The sequence below is a fragment of the Chinchilla lanigera genome, unplaced genomic scaffold, assembly GCF_000276665.1.
Source record: "Chinchilla lanigera isolate Chin_1 unplaced genomic scaffold, ChiLan1.0 scaffold00012, whole genome shotgun sequence".
NCBI lineage: Eukaryota > Metazoa > Chordata > Mammalia > Rodentia > Chinchillidae > Chinchilla > Chinchilla lanigera.
The window spans coordinates 21583656-21603554 of NW_004955413.1; the positions used below are offsets into that span (position 1 = coordinate 21583656).

The window sequence follows — 19899 nt, forward strand, 5'->3', positions numbered from 1 at the left end:
ACTAGAGTCTTGTCTTATTTCTAAGACATGGGTAATGCAGCTCAGTGGTAGAATGTGTGCTGTGCATGCATGAGGCCCTGGGATCCATTTCCAGCACCAAACACATATATATATATATATATATATATATATATATATATATATATATATATATATATATGATTATATATATAATTAGTATACTTAATGAGAATGTGCATGATTTAAATGATGCATGTGCATATACTTCAGAAACCCATATGTACATTATCAAGTAGAAACCAAGTACATTTAAATATAAGTCTAGGGTTGGGATTATAGCTCAGTGGCAGAGCACTTACTTGCCTGGCCAGGAGGCCCTTGGCTCAATCCCAACACCAAACAAACAAACAAACAAACAAACACATCTATAAGACTATGATCTCCCACACGGTAGTAACTCCTTATTATACGTAGTGATTATAGCAACAAACCCAACAGAGTCTGACCGTGACAGTCAGCAGTACAAAAGAATTCTCACTTCTAACTGTTCTACAAATAAAACACAAGCCGCCATCCCCCATAGAAAAGAACACTGCATGAACCACTTCGAACCTTGGCTCCCGGTTCCTCCTGAGTAAGCTGACAAATGTCTCTATTTCTTTTGCTGTGATGTGTTTCTCTAGTAGCTTTCTGTTGTTGTGCAACAAAGCTGTGATGGTGTCTTCTGCCAAAATATCATAGCCAATCTGGGACTGCATGACACAGAAGTTCTTAGCAATGTACTCCTGCAAAGAAGAAAGGCTGTCAGAGCGCTGCCCGGCAGTCAGAGGAACAGCTTGCATTAGGGTTAGCAACCTGCATTCATTTATTCACAACAGATAACTCACTAGAAGTGCTGTCAAAAGGAAAACAGGGAAATCTTCAATAAACAGAGCTTTCCAGGGAAGGAAATGAAAACATATCCACATACATGTAAATTAAATTACACACAAAAAATATGTTGGTAGAAATGATTCCAATATGGGTATTCTTATAAGCAGAAAAAGAACACAAATATAAATCTAATCAAAAGAACAAGTTTGTACAACATGGTCACTTAGGATTTCACCAGCCTAACGGGGTCCTTCTTCCAGTGCTCACTGAAAGTCATGACCAAGGATTTTTGACAAAATTTTAAAAAGAAGAAATGACTGCCTGATATTTCATTCATAAGCTTGCACAAGATCTATGCAACCACCTAAAGATGAATTTGGGATGATTTCTTCCTTGTATATATACTGCAGTGATCTCTAAGATCTTCTCTGAAAAACAATGGTAAAAATTAAGTACACTTCTCATCATTGAAAGCCTTCAAATAACGTATATAATTAGTTGTGTTATTAATCAGATCTGTTCACCAATAAATCTTTCCTAAAGATCTCAAGTATTCCAGGCACTGGGAAGCTAGGGATACAGCTGCATGCAACATAGCTGAACTCTCAAGAGCCTTACATCCTACAGAGGCAAAGAGCAGTAAATGAGCAAACAAATACAATCATTTTATACATCGACAAGTGAAATGGGACAAGCAGAAGGATGGGGAAAAGTGGCAACTTTTGAAGTGATATCTGAGCAAGAGTGAAAATGATGAAAAGGAAACAGCCATGGGAAGCTCTGGAGAAAACTCCCCAGGCAGTACCAGAAGTAGCAAGTGCAAAGGCCCTGGGGCAATGGAGCTGAGCCTGTAGTCTATAAAGAAAAGTTAACCACTGAATCTTGTGAATTGTGAGTCACGGTAAAGGCCAAAAAACATTATTCTAAAACCAAGGAAAGGTCTCTTTCATACATTCTGTAATCCACTTCTATTCTCCACACTAACTCCCCTATATCCCAACTCACCATTGTTCGGATTTAGCATTCTGTCTGCAAGTAACACATCTCCCATAATCACAGAACTAGTGGATCTAACCCCTTCACATTTCTTGGGGATTCTCCCTGGAAGTGTATTTCTGTTTCTGTGATAGGAGAATTTATTGATTGGAAAGTGGTTTTCGCCTTAGATAAAACTTACTGGAACATATTTATTTCTTGAAAATTATATCAGTGGCACAAATCTAATTATATTCTAGGCAGCATGTTTGCGGCCTTTCAAAATGATGGCTTTGTGTATCGGCTAGCTAATTAAGTAAAGTAAATGTCTTCTGTTAGTGTGTCATTTTAAAGATATGTATTGATTTACATACTCTTGTAACTATCGTAATCATATTCCGGTATGAGGCAAACTTCCAAGATGTTAATAAATACTGAAATTAAATTAGAGTGTTATCAAATTCTATAAATAATAATAAACAGAAACTCAACTGTAAAGACCTGGGGAGCAGTAATACTGTAACATGAGTGACTTCTCTGAAATACAGGTGAAGGTAGAAAATAAGGTAATTAAGCCAAAAAAGCAGGAGGTCTTTCTGCCTATATTTTAGAAATCTTTTTCTAAACCACACCCGAGAGCTGCTTTATGGTTAACGCAGAACATTTCATGCAAAAGAAATGAAAAACAACAGTTTCTCGGCTATTGCTGAGATTCAATGAGACCATGAAGGAGTCGGGGGAATTAAAATCTGACCTTCAGTGGACACCAGGAACTATTTCATTCCTTTGTCAGCTCAGAGATCTAACTCTCAGGGAGAGGACAGGAGGGAGTGGATCACCCACACGAAGTAGGGCCCTGAAGTGTGTGAACATTTACCTGGGAGAAATGGCGCGACTAGGCAGGAGGTGTGTGTGTGTGTGTGTGTGTGTGTGTGTGTGTGTGTGTTCAGAGCAGAAATTATGTGCAGATCAGCACACTCGGCAAGTCTACAGCTGAGACTAAGACATGAGAGACCCGAGCATGCCAGACCTCTAGACACTGAGAAAAGACATCAGCAATGACGTGACGCTGGGCTCCACAGGAAACCAGCAGAACAACCAGGCCCAAGGAGACTGGGCATCGAAGCCAGATCAGAGCGCAGAAAGGGAGGACACAGCCCCAGCACCCTCCCACAGCTGTGGTCTATCGCCGCCGAGGCCTTCAGGAGCCTCTGCAGACCCATGGCTCTTTTTCTGTAAATTTCACCCTCTATCATCCAGTACTACTTGCATGTCTGGAGCGGTGCCCCGTCCAATCAAGTACGGTGGCATCATTAGTTTTGTGTACTGGACACTCAAGTAAGTAAAGTAAGTTTCTACTTCTAGAATTATCAGTTTTAAAATTTGCTAATTAACAGGTTTGCACCACAATGGATCATAGCTATTGGAAACAGCAAAAAACAAAACCATGGATAAGAGGGGAATACTATATGTTTTTTGGACCCAGAAAAAAAACAAGGATAAAGAAAATATGCCAAGTGGCCTCACTCCGCACCTCCAGGGAATAACCTGGGCCCTTCATACTGCGGGCACCCCCAGCACTGACTCTCTGAATGCCTGAAGCTCCGTCGTGGAACTTCCTGGGCCTTAAGTTTTTGCCCAGTAACAGATGAGCAACTCTACTGCAGTGAAATTGGGAAGCGTAATTCTGGTGACAGCATTTTCAGGTGGAGAGAAAGACATCTAGCACTAGGCTCCTATTAGAAAACGTTTAAGAATTTGCCTACATTACTCACCTTGCTTCTGTTCCTAGTCACAGTATTTAGCTCCTGTTTTATATATTCTTTTAGACCTTTCTTAATCTTCACACAGAATCCCCAAGCCAACATATTTTGACACTTTCTTCCTAAAGCAAATCTTTTTCTTTCTTGCCAAAGTACTTTCAAGCTACTGAGAAACAAAGTGTTCTAACTCTGCCCGACTTTGTACACTGAATTCATCCTTAAAACTACAGCCTTGTGGGCGTAGAAATGCAGGTCAGTGGTAGAACACTTGCCTACCAGGGAGGCCCTGGCTTCAATCCACTCCCCACTGAAATAAACCACCCATAACCTTGGGCAGGTTAACTTCACCTTATCTCAGTATCAACTAAGCTGAGCTCATTTCTAAAAGTTGCTTACCTGGACGCAAACAAGCACTCAATAAATACGGGGAATGATTCGCTAACAACCTCCACCCTCTAGACCTGTGGCCCTAGGCCCTGGGGGGTTTCACAACCCTGCCTCCCAACCGTGTCACACCGTTCTTCCTCATGGCCTAAACTCATCAGCAAAATTTACTGGGGATGCGTTCCTCCCTCCCATCGAGCAAGAAGAACGTACACATTCACGAACCAAATCATCATTAATGATAACAATTTTATGTTAAACATTTACATTAAAGAACACAATGCAAAACAGTCTGCATTTTTTAAGGCGAGACTTGAAAAGCATTCCGTTCGCACCTGCCAATTTTAAGCTACCTGCACTGCTTGACACCCGTCATTCCCTCTGCATAGGTCCCTCTTCCTCAAAGGGCCGCTCACATGCAATTTAGGAAGATGATTCTCGTCCTACTCAAATGCTTCCTTCCCCGGGGAAATGTCCTGGGGTTTCATAGACACAGCTATGCTCTCCCTCTCGTGAACACCTACCCTGCTGCTGTCTTTTGTCTCCGGCCCTACTCTTTGCCTCCTCCTTATGCCTCAGATGCTCATGTTATGTTTTTTCCACCAGACAATGAACTCCTTGGCCCATCCACGGTAAGGCTATATTTGTCACAAGTTTCTCAAGCCAAGACATGGCTCAGTCCTCTTTACCTAAGAGATGCAGGATGCCTCCTGCACAGCAGGACCTAATACTATGCACTGTTTGCCCTCAGGACAGCCTCACCCAGTGATCCTAATTTTATGTGGAAAAAGAAATACATACGTCAGCTCAAAAGTAAGTTCAGATCATTTTCTGTTGTGCTGCCAAGATAAAACAACTCATTGAAAAGTGAAATTTCCCATTCCCACCTTCTATCCTTTAAATTGCAACCAAAGAGCCTTGCCCACCCTTTAAATGTGAAGCAGGGTCAAGAACAGGGCCGCCCTCTGACCTGATTCTTCCGGTAGTCCTGCTGCGAGTGTCGCAGCACCCGGTAGCAGAGCCGCAGCATGTATTTGTAGGGTGCATAGCGCTGGTCCCCCAGATCCTCCAGCCTCAGCATGGGGCCCTCTCCCGCTTTCTCCTTGAAGGGCGCTTTCAGAATCCCAAATACCTGTCAGGAACACAAAGAACCATCTATTCTGAGGAACAGTGGTGCGGGCTTTGCAACCTATTTTAACTGTCATACAAATAAGAACATTAATTCAAAAACACTTTCGTAACATTGCGTGGAAATAAGATAAAAGGAGGAAGGTGGTTAAGATGCAGGATTAACGTACAAGGAACAGTTAAAAACACTGCAGAAAAGTTTCTTACATTGAACAGCAAAAACATTATTTAAATACAATGCTTAATTTTATGTAGGTATTATATTTAATTAAAATGGGAAATATAAGAATGTTCAATAATACCAGGTTACATAAATATATTCATAGGAACTCAAATACAATTTCTATGTGCTTGTTTCTTCCGTTGCTTTCTGTAACTTTCCAAAATCAAAGTAATGCGAAGAGGACATTTGCTTTTTATGTGAAAATTACATTAGAAAACGGCTGCTAAATATTGCTTTTAGCTCTTCCTAGGGTCAATTTGACAAGAGGAAATAATTCTAAGCAGGTAAGCAGCCAATATTGGCATCCAAATGCATAAAATCTCTCAAGAGTAATTCTCTGTTCAAGATATACAAGGAAAAACAAGGCCAAACCAATGAATGCGTCAGCAGCATTGCAGTGCAACAAATCAGGAGCTACAAGAGTGCCAAGGAGCCAGAATCATGTAAGAAAGTTACCAGTTAGCAACTCTTACCCTGCATTTAGAAAACATTAAGAATATAACTTTCCGCAGCAAGTCAGCAGGTGGTATCACCTGCACATGGGCTCGTGGAAAAGAAAATTGCCGTAAAAGAGCACTTAGCCAAAGGCATGAGCATTAACACAGCAAAGCAAAGTAGAACAGAGTTATCCTTTGGAGTACATGAAATATAATACCCTTCCTACAATAACGCTACAGTTACTAAACCTTGCATTTTATAGCACTGTGTGACATATATTGGCTAAAATATCAATAAAACATACAAATTCCTAGAAGTCCTTGAAGTCAAATACTTTATATACAAGAATTGCTAGTGTCAGAAAAGACTCTTTCACTAGATTTGTAACCTTTTCATTTTTTTTGAGAAAAATTGTTTTCTTTTAAAGAGAGAAAAACAATAAAAACAATGATACAGAATTTCAAAATAAGATCGTGGGAAATTAACAACGGTTAATATATTGCATATTGTTATCTTCAAAGTAGTTGCTCACATGAGTGTGAGTTCGGTTCCCGGTACCGGAGAAAAACCAAAAAAAAAAAAAAAAAAAAAAAAACAAAGTAGTTGCTCAGATTAGAAGATACAGGTATGCCAGATGGATCAAACAATGTAAGCACAACCCATTCTTTTCAATGAACTAAGAGTAATTATTAGTATAATTATCTCAGCTATTTGGTGTGTATGTATATATTCTTTTCTCTTCCTTCTTTTTGAGAAAAACTTGGACTTCATATTTTCAGACAACTGGCTATCAATATTAACCATATAGCTAGTGTTTTCCTTTTCCAACTCAAAAGAATGTGTATATTAATAAGATAATTCTTATGTTTCAATATCTTGAGTCATACTTCACACAAAAATTAAATTTTAAAAAAACACATAAGGGCAGACATGTTCTTATATGCATATTACTGGGAGGTGAACCCACTTCTTGGCACGTTATGAACAATTTCAGGAAGATGTAATATACGATCAGCTCTAAACTCTCAGGGACGAACATCTAGAACATTGTGTATGAGCAGACAACCCTATCTTCTTAGAGATGACGAGGAAAGAAGTAGAAAGCATATGGAAAGGACACTGTCCAAGTTCACCTGGAAATTCTGTCTAGGTATTATTCCAGAACAGTTTCTGGAGATAGTCTGACCATGGAGGGGTTTTGGGGGTTCTACAGGATGCTCACTACCTCTAGGATGCCCCCAACTGCTGTCTCCCAATATTCACATCCTTATGGAATCCTCTCCTAGACTGTAGGTGGAGTTTGTTCAAGAATAATGACCACCGCGAAAGGAGAACAACAAGCTCTTTTCCAAATTGGTTCACTTACATAATGTGAATACAGCTAATAGTTCAAACTATAGAACTATGGTGCTGGGTGCAGGTGCGCATGCCTGTAATCCAAGCACTTGGGAGGCTGAGGCAGGAGGATCGTCGAGAGTTCGAGACCAGCCTAGGCCACAAAGTGAGCTCAAGGCCAGCCTGAACAGCATAGTGAGACTCTGTCTCAAAAAAAAAAGAACGATGGCCTGAAGTGCCAGAAAACTGACTTCAAAATAGCCCCCACATGGAACCCAGCAGCACCATGGGGCTTAGAACCTGACCTAGGTTCAAATGTCAGCTCTGTCAGTTGTGAGGTCTATAGCATTCACTCTCTCTGAACGTTAGTATAGTCACAGGGAAAAGTGGAAGTCAAGATGCCTTTGTAGGTTATTCTGAAAACCTCATGACAGGAAATCACTAACACAGTGCTCGGCTCCTCACTACTCAAGAGGTACTAGTTCCCTCTATTCTTTCTATCAGGTGACCAGCCCAAAATCTTGGTATTTTAGATTTTCACACCTATGTTACTATAAAACATAGAAAGAAATAACCTTGTTTTCCCTCCCGTAAAATGTTGCTGGTCAGAAAAACAAACTTCCAGACCTACTCAATAGAGGTTGGAAAGGGAAACAAACTTAAACTTTGCAACTGGGGGATGTTCAACTGGCTTCTAAGCAAGCACAATGTAAATGATAGGATGGGAGGCCTGAGATGAGGTTGTGAAAAGGCTACCAATGCTGTCTGAAGGAGCCCTTCTTGTTCACTCCTGCATCCCTCACCGCTGAAGGAAGCGGAGTGCCTTGCCTTGATGCAGCCCTGCGGAGACTCCAGTGAATGAACTGACAGGTAGATCTTTCCCCAGGCGAGGCCTGAGATGACTGCCGCCCACTGCCCTACGTGGTAGCTGGGCTGTAGCTCAGTGTGACCGGAGCAAGAACAGCTCACCCAGGGTACACTGAGATTTTTACACCACCCAGTCTGTAATAAGTGTTTGGAGGGTCATTTCTCACACAGCAATAGATACCTAGTGCAAAGACTTTCCTGATGTTCCAATTTTAAAAATTATATAAAAATGTAGCCCATGAAAAAGATTCACCTGTGCCAAGATGTTTTGTTCCCTCATGAGTTTTTGGCGCTCCCGGTTTGGCTTGGTGATAACCACGTCCAGGACTTCTTGTCCATTATTGGGCACATCAGCAACAAAGAAGATGAGGTCCTCCAACAATTTGGTGACAAACCTACCACAGAACAGAAAGAAAATTTTACCCTGTAGCTTACATTTGGATTTTTTTTCATTAAACTTAAGAAGTACAACAATGGAAAATTTTGAGTATTTTACAAAAAATTATTTCATCACAATCATATTGTACAAAGTCAGTGTTTAACTTAACCTTTACAATAATATCCTCCAGTTCCCCAAACCTCTACTCTGTCTCCAGGTCTAATCAAGTATTTGCAAAGACTATCACAAAACAAAGTCCCATGAGCCCCAAGAACAGATGAGCTCCTCAGCCACCACCAGATGCGTCTCTGTGATTTACTGGCAAAAGCAGACTATTTCTGTTGACGAGAAAATGGTTATTCTTCTAAATCCCTAAATCCAAACTTTATTTTTTTACTATTAACTCAAACTAATCTCCACAGCACTTCAATTTACTCATGGATGGCACAGGAAAAATTTAAATGATCTGTGAACAGAGACAGAGAAAACCATTGGATACTCTAAATTGTTACCAACAGGGTTAACTATTGTAATAGTTCATTTGACTGTTCACTTGATTGGTTTGAGAGATGCTTAGACGAGTAAAGCACACACCTGGGTGTGTCACGTGGGTGATAGGGATGTGACTTGGAGCACTATGTGTATGATTTCTGGGCCCTTCCCCTGTGGCTCTTCCGTTATGCAGAGGTTCCTGTCTGCCATGAGGTTAGCAGGTTTCCTCCACCAGGAAGTTTCTGGCTCAGGCCCAGCTGATTATGGACTGAAGCCTCTGAAACCGTAAGCCAGGGTAAATCTTTCCTCCTTTAAACTGTATATGTCAGGTATTCCATCCAATCAATGAACAGCTGACTAATACAGCTATTCTCTAGAGTCAAAGTATTCAAATACCAAACACTGAGATTCACATGTAACTCTACATTGTAGTTATTTTTATAACTATTGCTTGAACTTCAGTGGTAGTTCATCCCCAAATTGTCTTGAAAATTCTTCCTTCCTGAACTGTTTGTCTTCCTCTTCCCTTGTCTGCTCTTTACTATTTTCTATTTGTGTTGGTAGATGGAAGAACAAAGGCAGGATTCAAATTAGCCTCATCTATATACTGTTAGCATAACCATTCACTATCATTAACATGATAACAATCATGACCTCATCAATAATAAAACTACATGTTAAGAGCTTCAGCCATGCCAGAAGAAAAAGGTACAACACACTCAGGTAGAAAACATCTTGACCCTAGCTCCAGATTTACCTCATAACGCAGAATGCACTTACATGAAGCCAAGAGGACAAGACCATAACCCAGAATCTAGCCACCCAGACAGGATAGTCAGCAGACCTGCAGGTCTCATTAACTCTGCTCCAAAATTTCAGGAATTCTATGCTTTCTTAGTGTGCCTACTTTAAATGTTAAGCCAATATGTTGGAAAAAGTGTCTAGCCGATAAGAATCACTGACATATTTAGGTTTCATCTGAGAAGGCAACCCATAGAAGTACAAAATGTGACTCACATGCATCAAAGGTGGTGCGAACTTCTTTTGAAATTGTGTCTTAATGTCACACAAATCATTCCGTGATTCTTAAAACAAAACAGAAAACAAGCCTGGCATCGAGCACTATAATCTCAGCACTCAGGAGGCTGAGGCAGGAGGACTGCCATGAGTTTGAGGTGAGCCTGGTCTACAGAGTGAGTTTAAGACCAGCATGAACTCAAAGTGAGACCCTGTCTCAAAAAATAAAACATAACCAAAAAAAAAAAAAACAATATTTTGAGCTCAGGTTGCTTCAGCAAACCCAAATTAAGCTGAACCTCAGTTCATATCTGCTCAGTACAAGTCCAATTTGAGCATCAATATTTGCATTTTCCTTTAAAGTGAGTACTATTCCTTTTCTCTTGCTGTTACAGTAATTGCAATTGGATGTGTACATGTGTAAGTCCAGTGCTATGGGCATCTACAGATCACCCCACTTCAACTGCAGATCACCTTGCTTCAAAGCCTTCTGATTGCCCTCATAGTTGCTGACAATTCATAGAATCGTGATGCAAAAAATTAAATCTTTTCTGAGGCTCCCCACATATTAGCCCTATTTGTAGAGCTCATCTTATGTTATGATGACACAAGGAAAGCCAAGAAAACCAAAGTTCTCTTTGTTTTTCTTTGATTTTGTTTTGTTTTGTTTTTGTCCTTTCACCTCAAGCATCCCAACTGTGGCTCAAAGAAAACTCTGGCTTGTTTTCAGTTTAGATTAAACATTAATTTTATACTGGGTGGTTGGGTCTTTCTATTGAATGCAATCTTACTAATTTTCTTTTAGTAAAAACTTTTTCTGTCAACCTTCTGCTGGTTTCAGCAATGGTAAATAAAAAAGTATTTTTCCAGAAGATGCAGAATACTTGAAACCACAATAAAAAGCTTCATGGATCAGGAAAAAAATAGGAACAAGTGAAGAGCAGAGATAATGTTGAACCCTTGCAAAGTGATAGGAGCAAAAGCATGTGGTAGGAACTTCAGATATGAAAGCAGGAACTAAAGTAGGGCTTCTCTCTCTCTTCAAAAATCATCAAAAAGTTCACTGGCTTCTAATCTCCCTAATGAACACAGATGCAAAAATCCTACATAAGATACTAGCAAACAGAATTCAACAAATCAAGAAAATTATACACCATGACCAGGTGGGATTTATCCCAGGAATGCAGGGACGGTTCAACATATGCAAATCAATAAATGTAATACAACATATCAATAGAGCCAGAGACAAAAATTACATGGTCATCTCAACAGATGCATAAAAAGCTTTTGATAAAGTCCAGCACTCATTCATGATAAAAACTTTACAGAAAATAGAAATAGATTTATTTCAATCTTTAAAAAGCCATCTATGACAAACCAACAGCCAACATCATACTCGATGGACAAAAACAAAGCTTTTACTATAAAATCAGGAACAAGAAGACAAGGATGTCCACTATGACCACTACTTTTCAACATAGTTTTGGAAAAATTAGCCAGAGCAATTAGACAAGACAGAGAAATAAAAGGAATAAGGATGGCAAAGGAAGAAGTGGAATTATCATTATTCACAGATGACATGATACTCTACATAGAAGACCCCAAAAACTTCACCAAAAGACTCCTAAAGTTAATAACCAAATTCAGTTGTGTGGCTGGATACAAAGTCAACACTCAAAACTCAATAGCATTCTTGTACACAAACAACTATCTTATTGAGAGAGAAATTAGGGAAACTACTCTTTTCACAGTACCATCCAAAAAAAATGAAATACTTAGGAATCAATATAACAAAGGGAGTAAAAGATTTATAATTACAGGAAAATTACAATACTCTGAAAAAGGAGATTGAAGAGGATATCAGAAAATGGAAAGATATCCCTTGCTCATAGATAGGAAGAACCAACATAGTGAAAATGGCCATACTTCCAAAATTGTTATACAGGTTTAATGCAATCCCAAGCAAAATATCATTAGCATATCCCACAGAAGTGGAGAAAATACTCCTAAAATTCATCAGGAACCAGAAGAGACCCAGAAGAGCAAAGGCAATACTGGGCAACAAAGACAAGTCAGGAGACATCACAATCCCTGACTTGAAATTATACTACAAAGCTACTGTGATAAAATCAGCATGGTACTGGCAAAAAAAGTAGACCTGAAGACCAATGGAACAGACTAGAAGATGCGGACACAACTACAAACACATTCAGGTAACACATCTTTGATAAAGGGGTCAAACATGTTCACTGGAAGAAGGATAGCCCCTTTATTAAATGGTGCTGGAAAAACTGGCTCTCTACATGCCAAAGACTAAAACTAGACCCACGTCTATCACCATGCACTAAACTAATGTCAAAATGGATCAAAGATTTAACTATTAAAGCAGAAACACTAAATCTACTGGAAGAGAGAGTAGCTCAAAATCTTGAAGACATTGGGGTAGGCACAGTCTTTATGAACGAAACCCAAACTGCATGGGAAACACTTCAAAGAATCAACAACTGGGATCTCATCCTGTTAAAAAGCTTTTGCACTTCAAAATAAATCACCAATAGAGTGAAAAGACAACCCACAGAGTGGGAAAACATTTTAGATAACTGTCCCTCAGACAAAGACTTATATCTAGAACGTATAAAGAACTGAAAAAACTCAGACCCCCCCCAAATTCAAAGACCCAATCCAAAAATGGGCATCTGAGATGAATACACACTTCTCAGATGAAGATATACAAATGGCAAATAAATACAAGAAAAAATGTTCAACATCATTGGTCACTCAAAAAATGCAAATTAAAACAACACTGAAATTCCATCTCTCCCCAGTAAGAGTGGCTACTATCAAGAAATCAACCAACAACAAATGCTGGAGAGGCTGTGAGGAAAAAGAAACCTTTCTCCACTGTTGGTGGCAATATAGACTGGTGCAACCGCTTTGGAAATCAGTCTGGAGATTCCTCAAACAATTAGGATTAGAGGTCCCATTTAACCCAGCCATTGCCCTTCTGGGTATTTTCCCAGAAGAATTAAAAACATCATACTACAGCAATATATATGCACTCATGTTCACAGCAGCACAATCCGTCATAGCAAAATTTTGGAAACAACCCAAATGCCCTTCAACTGAGAAGTGGATAAGAAAACTTTGGTATTTTTATACAAGCAAATATTATTCAGCTATAAAAAAAGATAGACTCAAGGCTTTTATAGGTAAATGGAAGCAACTAGAGACCATGCTCATAAACAAAACAAATCAGACTTGCATGTATAAACACCATATTGTCTCCCTGTGTCAGAAACTGAAAGAGTAAATAAAACTGAAAGGTACACTAGATACTGTGAAAGGGAAAGAAACTGTTTAATAGTAAAGAACAACTGGGATGAGGGAAAGAAGAAAAGGAAGAAATAAGGAAGTGAAATATATATATATACACACACACAACACAGCTAAGATAATTGTACTACTAATTTCTATTGGTTTTTTGAAAGGAACAGTTAATGTTTAATTGTTTGATCCATCTTGCATTCCTTTATCTGATACTCTGAGCGACTACTTTGAAGATAACAGTAAGCAATATAACAACCACTGTTGATTTCCTATCATCTTGTTTTGAAATTCTGTATCATTTTTATAGTTTTTGTGTCGTTTTGTTTTTGTCTTTGTTTTTGTTATTTGGTTTTTGTTCTTTTTCCCTTAAAATAAAAGACATACATATATCAGATCTGGCCCTCGACTAGTTAAGGAGCACCAGTGGAGACAATCCCCAAAATTTATTTTATTATCAATAAAAATAGCAAGTCTGGGGGTGCAGCTCAGTGGCAAAACTTTTGCCTAGCATGTGAGAGGCCCTGGTTTCCATCCCCAGCAATAATAATTATAATAAACTAACTATTAGTAAACTTCTCAACAGCAACTAAAAATGTCAGAAAGCAATCAAATCATTGGAAAATAATTGCCTAGCATATATGTGGCCCTGGGTTCGAGCTCCAGCACCAAAAAACACAAAACAAAACAAACAAAAGAACTGAGGCAAAAAAAAGACATTCTCATTTCTCACATATGCAAAAACTAAGAAAAAAAAGATCAGAGGCCACAGACTTCTACTGAATGGACTGAAGAGAAGTCAGCACCAGGAGACGAGAGATAGGAGAAATGTAAATAAATAGAGAAAGACGTAAACTGTGTTCAAAAATATAACTGACCACTGGGAAACCATTTTTAGAAACTAAATTTCTCAGTAAAAAAAAAGATGGCGCATCATAATTTATGATGCTTTAATTCTTTGTTGTACATCAAATAGATAATAAAAATTTACAAAAGAAACATAGGACTGGGGTTCTAGACACCTGAAACGAGAAAATGGGGAGATGAGTAGCACATAATTAATGCATTCTCAGGCATCTTTATCCCATGAGAGGAAAAAGAAATATTAGTAACGTCAAGTTTAAAAAAAAAGAAAAAGAGTATATAGTTAAAATGTATGATCAATAATTTCAGGCCAAGTCCCAAAAGTAATAGAAATACGACCTACAGTTTCTAAATCAGTAGTGGAAAAGATAAAGTGGGGAATTAGATGAATACTTAACTTTCTTAAACAAAAAGCCAGAAAAAGTAGAAGGAAAAGCTAAACTAAAGGAAGAAGAAATACGAGCGAGTCCCAATATATTATGTATCAAAGGCAAAGTAATTAAACTTGCTCAATAAAATACATTATCGAATGAGGTTTTAAAATCCAGTGCTCTGCTGCTCCCAGGATACATAATACATAACACGTAAGACAAAATGACTAGAAATTCTAAAATCATGGAAACTGTTTTAGAAAGAAGCACCAGGAGAATGAATTCAAGGTAAGCATTCTACCACTGAGCCGCATCTCAAGCCCAGGTGAACACGAAAGAAAAGGTAGGTCACATAGCAACAGTAAAATCAGATGAATAAAATTCAAGGAAAAATGATGTTGCTCGAAAAAGAACATCAGAAAGACACTTCACCTGGTGTTCACCTGCTGCACGACACCTATTCTAGAACCTCAGCTTCATCGTGGGGAGTTAGAACCACCCCTCAAGGCTGTAGGACATAGGTCTAGTCTAGGACCTTCACCACGGCATTAGCATCACATGAACACATGCTCTGCGGCCCGGGGCCTGGCATGCGCCAAGAGCTCAGTGACATTGCATTAAGTACACCTGTCAACAGGAGCGGCTGCAATGGAACTCCGTGGGGGTCAAACCTGTACCCTAAAAGGCACAGCACAGTGCAGACATTCTAGTAAAGAAGTGCGGGTGTCATTTCTCGAGCTCTGAATATCAGTTAACATCTCTCCATATCCCTTTCTTCCTCCCCTCCAGTGTGTTCCCACTACTCTGCATCTTGCTGGTGCAGTTATGTAAAATGGGATCAGAAAACTGAACCGAAAATCATCTAAGGCTGAGCATCTCAGAGCATAAGACAGCAGCTGGGTCTCCAGAGTCCGTTCCTGGGCTGAGTGAAAGGAGACGAACAAGAAAGACAGGGTTCGAACACACGGGCACTGGAGACAGCTGTGCAATATTCTCACACTCTCCCTTCGACCTTCGATCCTTCTCCCTGGCTTTGAGCAAAAAGAATATCTAATAATAACCTCATTCTTCACAGAGGAAAAAAGTCAGAGCTGTCAGTTATTTTCTGAAAGAATTTTATATTGAATTCTAAAACTGAGAAAATAATATAAATGCATTCAACTATGCCAATAAACTCTACTGTGCCGACAGGCAGCTCTGACTACATTTTGATGGCGGGTGGCTTTCCTGAAATTACTAAATTAAGATCAATAATTACAACTTCATACTTCTCAAGCAAAACCATTTCTTGGTTGAGATGTCTTTCATTCTAAAGAGTAGGGAAAGAAGCAGAAGTTTAAAAGAAAAAAAAAGTCATTGTCTCTGGTCAGTCCTAGCCTACCACCCTCCTCTGAAGCATCCTGGGAGGACAACCTCCCCTCCACTGTAACTGGAAAATTTGGGTAACAACTTGCGCAGAGTGGCAGCCAGCCATGGTGGAACACTCATAATAGGCATTTTTGTTTCTTCTTTTCTTCAACAAATACCTCCATTTTTAGAATGGGAGGCTGTGTAATAAAAGCTTAGTAAATTTCTGGGCCTATGTAAGAAGAACAAGACAGAAATAGATTGATCAAGAGAGATTAAATAACAGGCAAATAAAAATTCCTATCTGCACACTGAAATCCATTTCCTGTCATAACGTAGCTCTGATGCTTAATTATCGGTAGCCCATAAAAGTGGGGCAGTGCTTCAGCTTCCGGCCTTTATTCATTTCCCCCACACAGGATTAGATGTTTAATTGAATGCCTGATAGCTCTCAAATGTTGCTTTGTCAAGGGAAAACGGGTAAAAACAGCTACGGGAACCAGCTATTCCATGTATCTGCATATTTTGATTTTTTAATTGATAAGGGTGGGAGGAAGCAAGTTAAATTTTTTGTTCTTCTGTATGGTAAGATACATATCTACAAGTTTCTAAAACATCGAAGTTTAATTAAGGAAGACTACAATGAAAGCCCCACAGCAGGCAACAGATGACAGCCCAGTCATCACTCCTCCCTCCCCTCTAAGCAGAAATAACCATTATGGTTTTTGTGACAGTGACTTCTTCAGATTTTCCTACAGTTCGTGCAATTGATAGAACACCCCCAAAGGAAGAGTTTATTTTTGCTTGCTTTGGAATTTACAAGTAGTATTACAGCGAATGTATTTGCTATCTTCACTCCATTTAAGTTTGTTAGGTTTATCGTGTCATTACACATAGATGTAGTTCATCAATTTTCATAGCTCTCCTATATTGCATTGTATGAACATGTAGTAATTGTAATCATCTGTTCAACTGCTGATGGACACTGGCATGGTTTCAGTTTAGGGGGTCTTTAAAACAGGGCTGCAGATTGTTGAACATGTGCCCTGGTGCACATACAAAGGACCTTGCTTGAGACCGACGTCCAAGAATGTTCAGTTTTGCAGGGAGACCTTTGCGTCATGGACTGCCTGCATCTTTCACTTCGCTAGTTACTGCCGAAGCTTGTTCAAAGAGCTTACATCAGTGCTCATCTCATCAGCTGTGAACAATACGTCAAATCAATGAATGCCTGGGAAGTTGTAAAGAGTTGATACTCCTTCAAATTAAAAGATGTATAGCAAATAAAGAGGATGACTGTACTCTGATGTCCTAGAAAGCATATGGCCTGTAAACCACTTGTCATTTATGTGATAGTGTCCTGTCAGTTTTCCTTTATGTAAACTGAGATTATCTATCAGAGGGTTATTTGAAGAATTACATAACATATATTCTTAGTGCCTAACATAATACCGACAGAAAATAGGATTACTATCAATTTCATTCTCTCCCTCATTTATTTCCAAAATAAGTTTAAGGATCAAAGGTCTGTTTAGTTTCTCTGAGTTAGAAGAGCAAAGAGCTACACACTGCAGATATTTTTCTGCTACATATTTGTTTATTTTGTGGCAACAGAGCTAAGAAACATTTCATTAATTAAAAACACCCAGAAAAACATAAAATCTCCTTCAGAAGCTTTAGAATTCTGAATCCAAATGTCAAACTAGGTGCAGCAAATGCCACTGTGAATTTCCTATGAAGCATTAAAATAAAAAAATTTGAAAGTAGCTAAAAACAACTACTTTCAAGCCAACTTACAATGGAAAAAGTAAATATTCCATCAGATTTTAATTTTTCTATTCTCATTCATTCATCATGATTAAGAAGGATCAAGTTTCCACCTCATTTACAAGCAAGCGTGCTGCTACCAGGAGTGTCCTCAGTACTCCTTTAGTGTCATTCATTTACTTGAGGTTTACTGGAAAAACTGACAATTGACTCTTGATAACTAAAGTCATTTTAAAGTTACTAACCTCCTTTCGTTCTGAGTGACTGTACCATTTTCCAGTTTTTTCACTGTGGTCGCTAGCACTTTATTTGCATCATTAGCAAAGTCCAAATCTCGGACCTCGGAGAGTGGGACGGACACAATGGCAAATGCTTCTTTATCTTCTTTTGTTTGGCAGGTTCCAATCTGAAAGGTATTTTTCCATTAAGGTTAGTTACGCTAAATAACTACACGATATTCTTTGAGGACTAACACATCTCTGCACTATTTAGGAAAAACAAGGCAAAAATAGATCAGCCAAATACAGTAATTCCCATGAACATCACAGCCACTTTGAAAGGTTGCAGGGGGCAGTGATTTCCATGGCCATTCCCTGCCCTGGCCCCACAATACCCCTGGAAATGTGTTCCTCTCACACTTGCTCTGTGCTTCAGCTTCAACAGAGAAGAAACACTCCTGGAATCAAGTCCTCTTTCCACTTGCTGCTCCCATTCATTTTGATATCTTTCCGCAACCCCACACCCCTCTGACTCCCACCCCTGCTGCAGCCACCCAGTACAGGTTCAGCCATCTGGGCAACCAGCAGACATGCATGCTTGGTGACGTTAACTACAATAATCTCTAATGTCCATAAAGTTGGACAGTAGCAAGTGTGTCTGTCCCCTGCTAATTCCACAAACACAGTATTTGGTGGAAAATTAAACCGTTCTCAGCAGTATTTACCTTCAACATAACAGGCCTCTCTTCATCTGTGTCTATGGGGATGCTAGTACTAGTTACCCATGTGTTGGTGCACAAGTGCCTTAGCCGAACGTAGGAATTTCTAAAAGCAAAAAGAATTATTAAAATCTAGCACATTTAACATAGTAAGTCACTTAAGTTGAATACATGATATGAACATAAATATATCTTAGGTTAGTAATTGATTTCAGATGTGTCTGGCTTAAGAAAAAATCTGAATTTAGACTATGTCAAAGCATGTAGTATCGATACGTAGGCCAGCGGTTCTCAAAGGGCAGCCCTGGGACCAACAGATTCAGCATCACCAGAACTTGTCAAAAATGCAGATTCTAAAACCCATCCCTGGCCACTGAATCAGAGAGTCTAGGAGTGGGGCCCAGGAGTGAGTAGTTTAATGCTCACCTTGCAATTATGACACAGTGAAGAGAACACAATGATCTAGGGAACGGGTGCCTGAGACTGCCGCTCACAGCTGTCCTCCCCACAGCCCAATCACCACAGGGGGGCGTATGCACAATCAGTCCTCATTAATTGTGGGCGCCATATTTGTAAATCCTCCTACTTACAAAAATTCCTTTGTAACCCCAAATCATGCATCTTTTGTGGTTGTTTGGGGACATACGCAGAGGTGAAAGAAATATGAGTTGCTCAATAGGCACATTTGCAAGCTGAGGTAGACAGAGCAAGGTGACACTCAGCCCTCTTGTTGCAGCTTGTGTTCAGCTTGTTTCATTCTGTAACAAGCATCCTTTTTGGAGTACACTGACTGCCACACTTTGCACATTTCTGTGATTTTGTTGGTGACTTTGGTGTTTAAAATGCCCCCCATTTTAGAACTGTTAGCTGGTGAGCTGAAGGACAAGACGGGTGGGGTACGATTTAAGAAGCTAGATAAGCTTCTTTCAGGCATGAGTTATAGTGCTGTTACCATTAGTATGATGTTAGTGATCAAAACTATACAGCAAATTGGGTGACTTCAAAGAGAAACACACACACAAAAAAAGCGTTACATACTAACTGACAAAAATGTGCGCAGAAGCTCACAGGAACCTAACCCTGTGTTTCCCGTAGGAACAATGAATGATTCAGGATGTGCTAACTCCATGAATCTTGAAAAACAAAAACTGAATTATGTGAGCTGTGAGAGAATAGCCTGGAAACAGACACCTAGAATTTCACACAATTCAAATATGATCATTTTTACTGAATCTTTTATTACCATTATTTCTTTAACAAATATGGGCATAGTGCCTACTAAAGGAAAAGTTTTCTACCTGAAAGTTGCTTAGAGTTCAATTTAAAGATAAAACACAAATATGTCATAGTATAAGACATAAAATATTAGGACTAGTAAAATGACACCAAATCAAATGCCAATGGCCACAGGGAAAAAGCTTCACGCAACATTATGGTTCTGATGATTCATAAAA

At 39.2% G+C, this 19899-nt stretch overlaps 1 protein-coding gene across 1 annotated transcript in view; it reads right to left on the reverse strand.

Annotated features, from left to right (window-relative positions):
• The window catches only part of Itpr2 (inositol 1,4,5-trisphosphate receptor, type 2), a gene marked incomplete in the record, with an annotated part of 429938 nt that overhangs the window by 293983 nt on the left and 116056 nt on the right, over positions 1-19899 (reverse strand). The window contains 5 exon segments of the mRNA XM_013511399.1: positions 574-746; positions 4927-5088; positions 8201-8342; positions 17754-17914; positions 18452-18551. Of these exon segments, the coding sequence (XP_013366853.1) occupies positions 574-746; positions 4927-5088; positions 8201-8342; positions 17754-17914; positions 18452-18551 (738 nt within the window).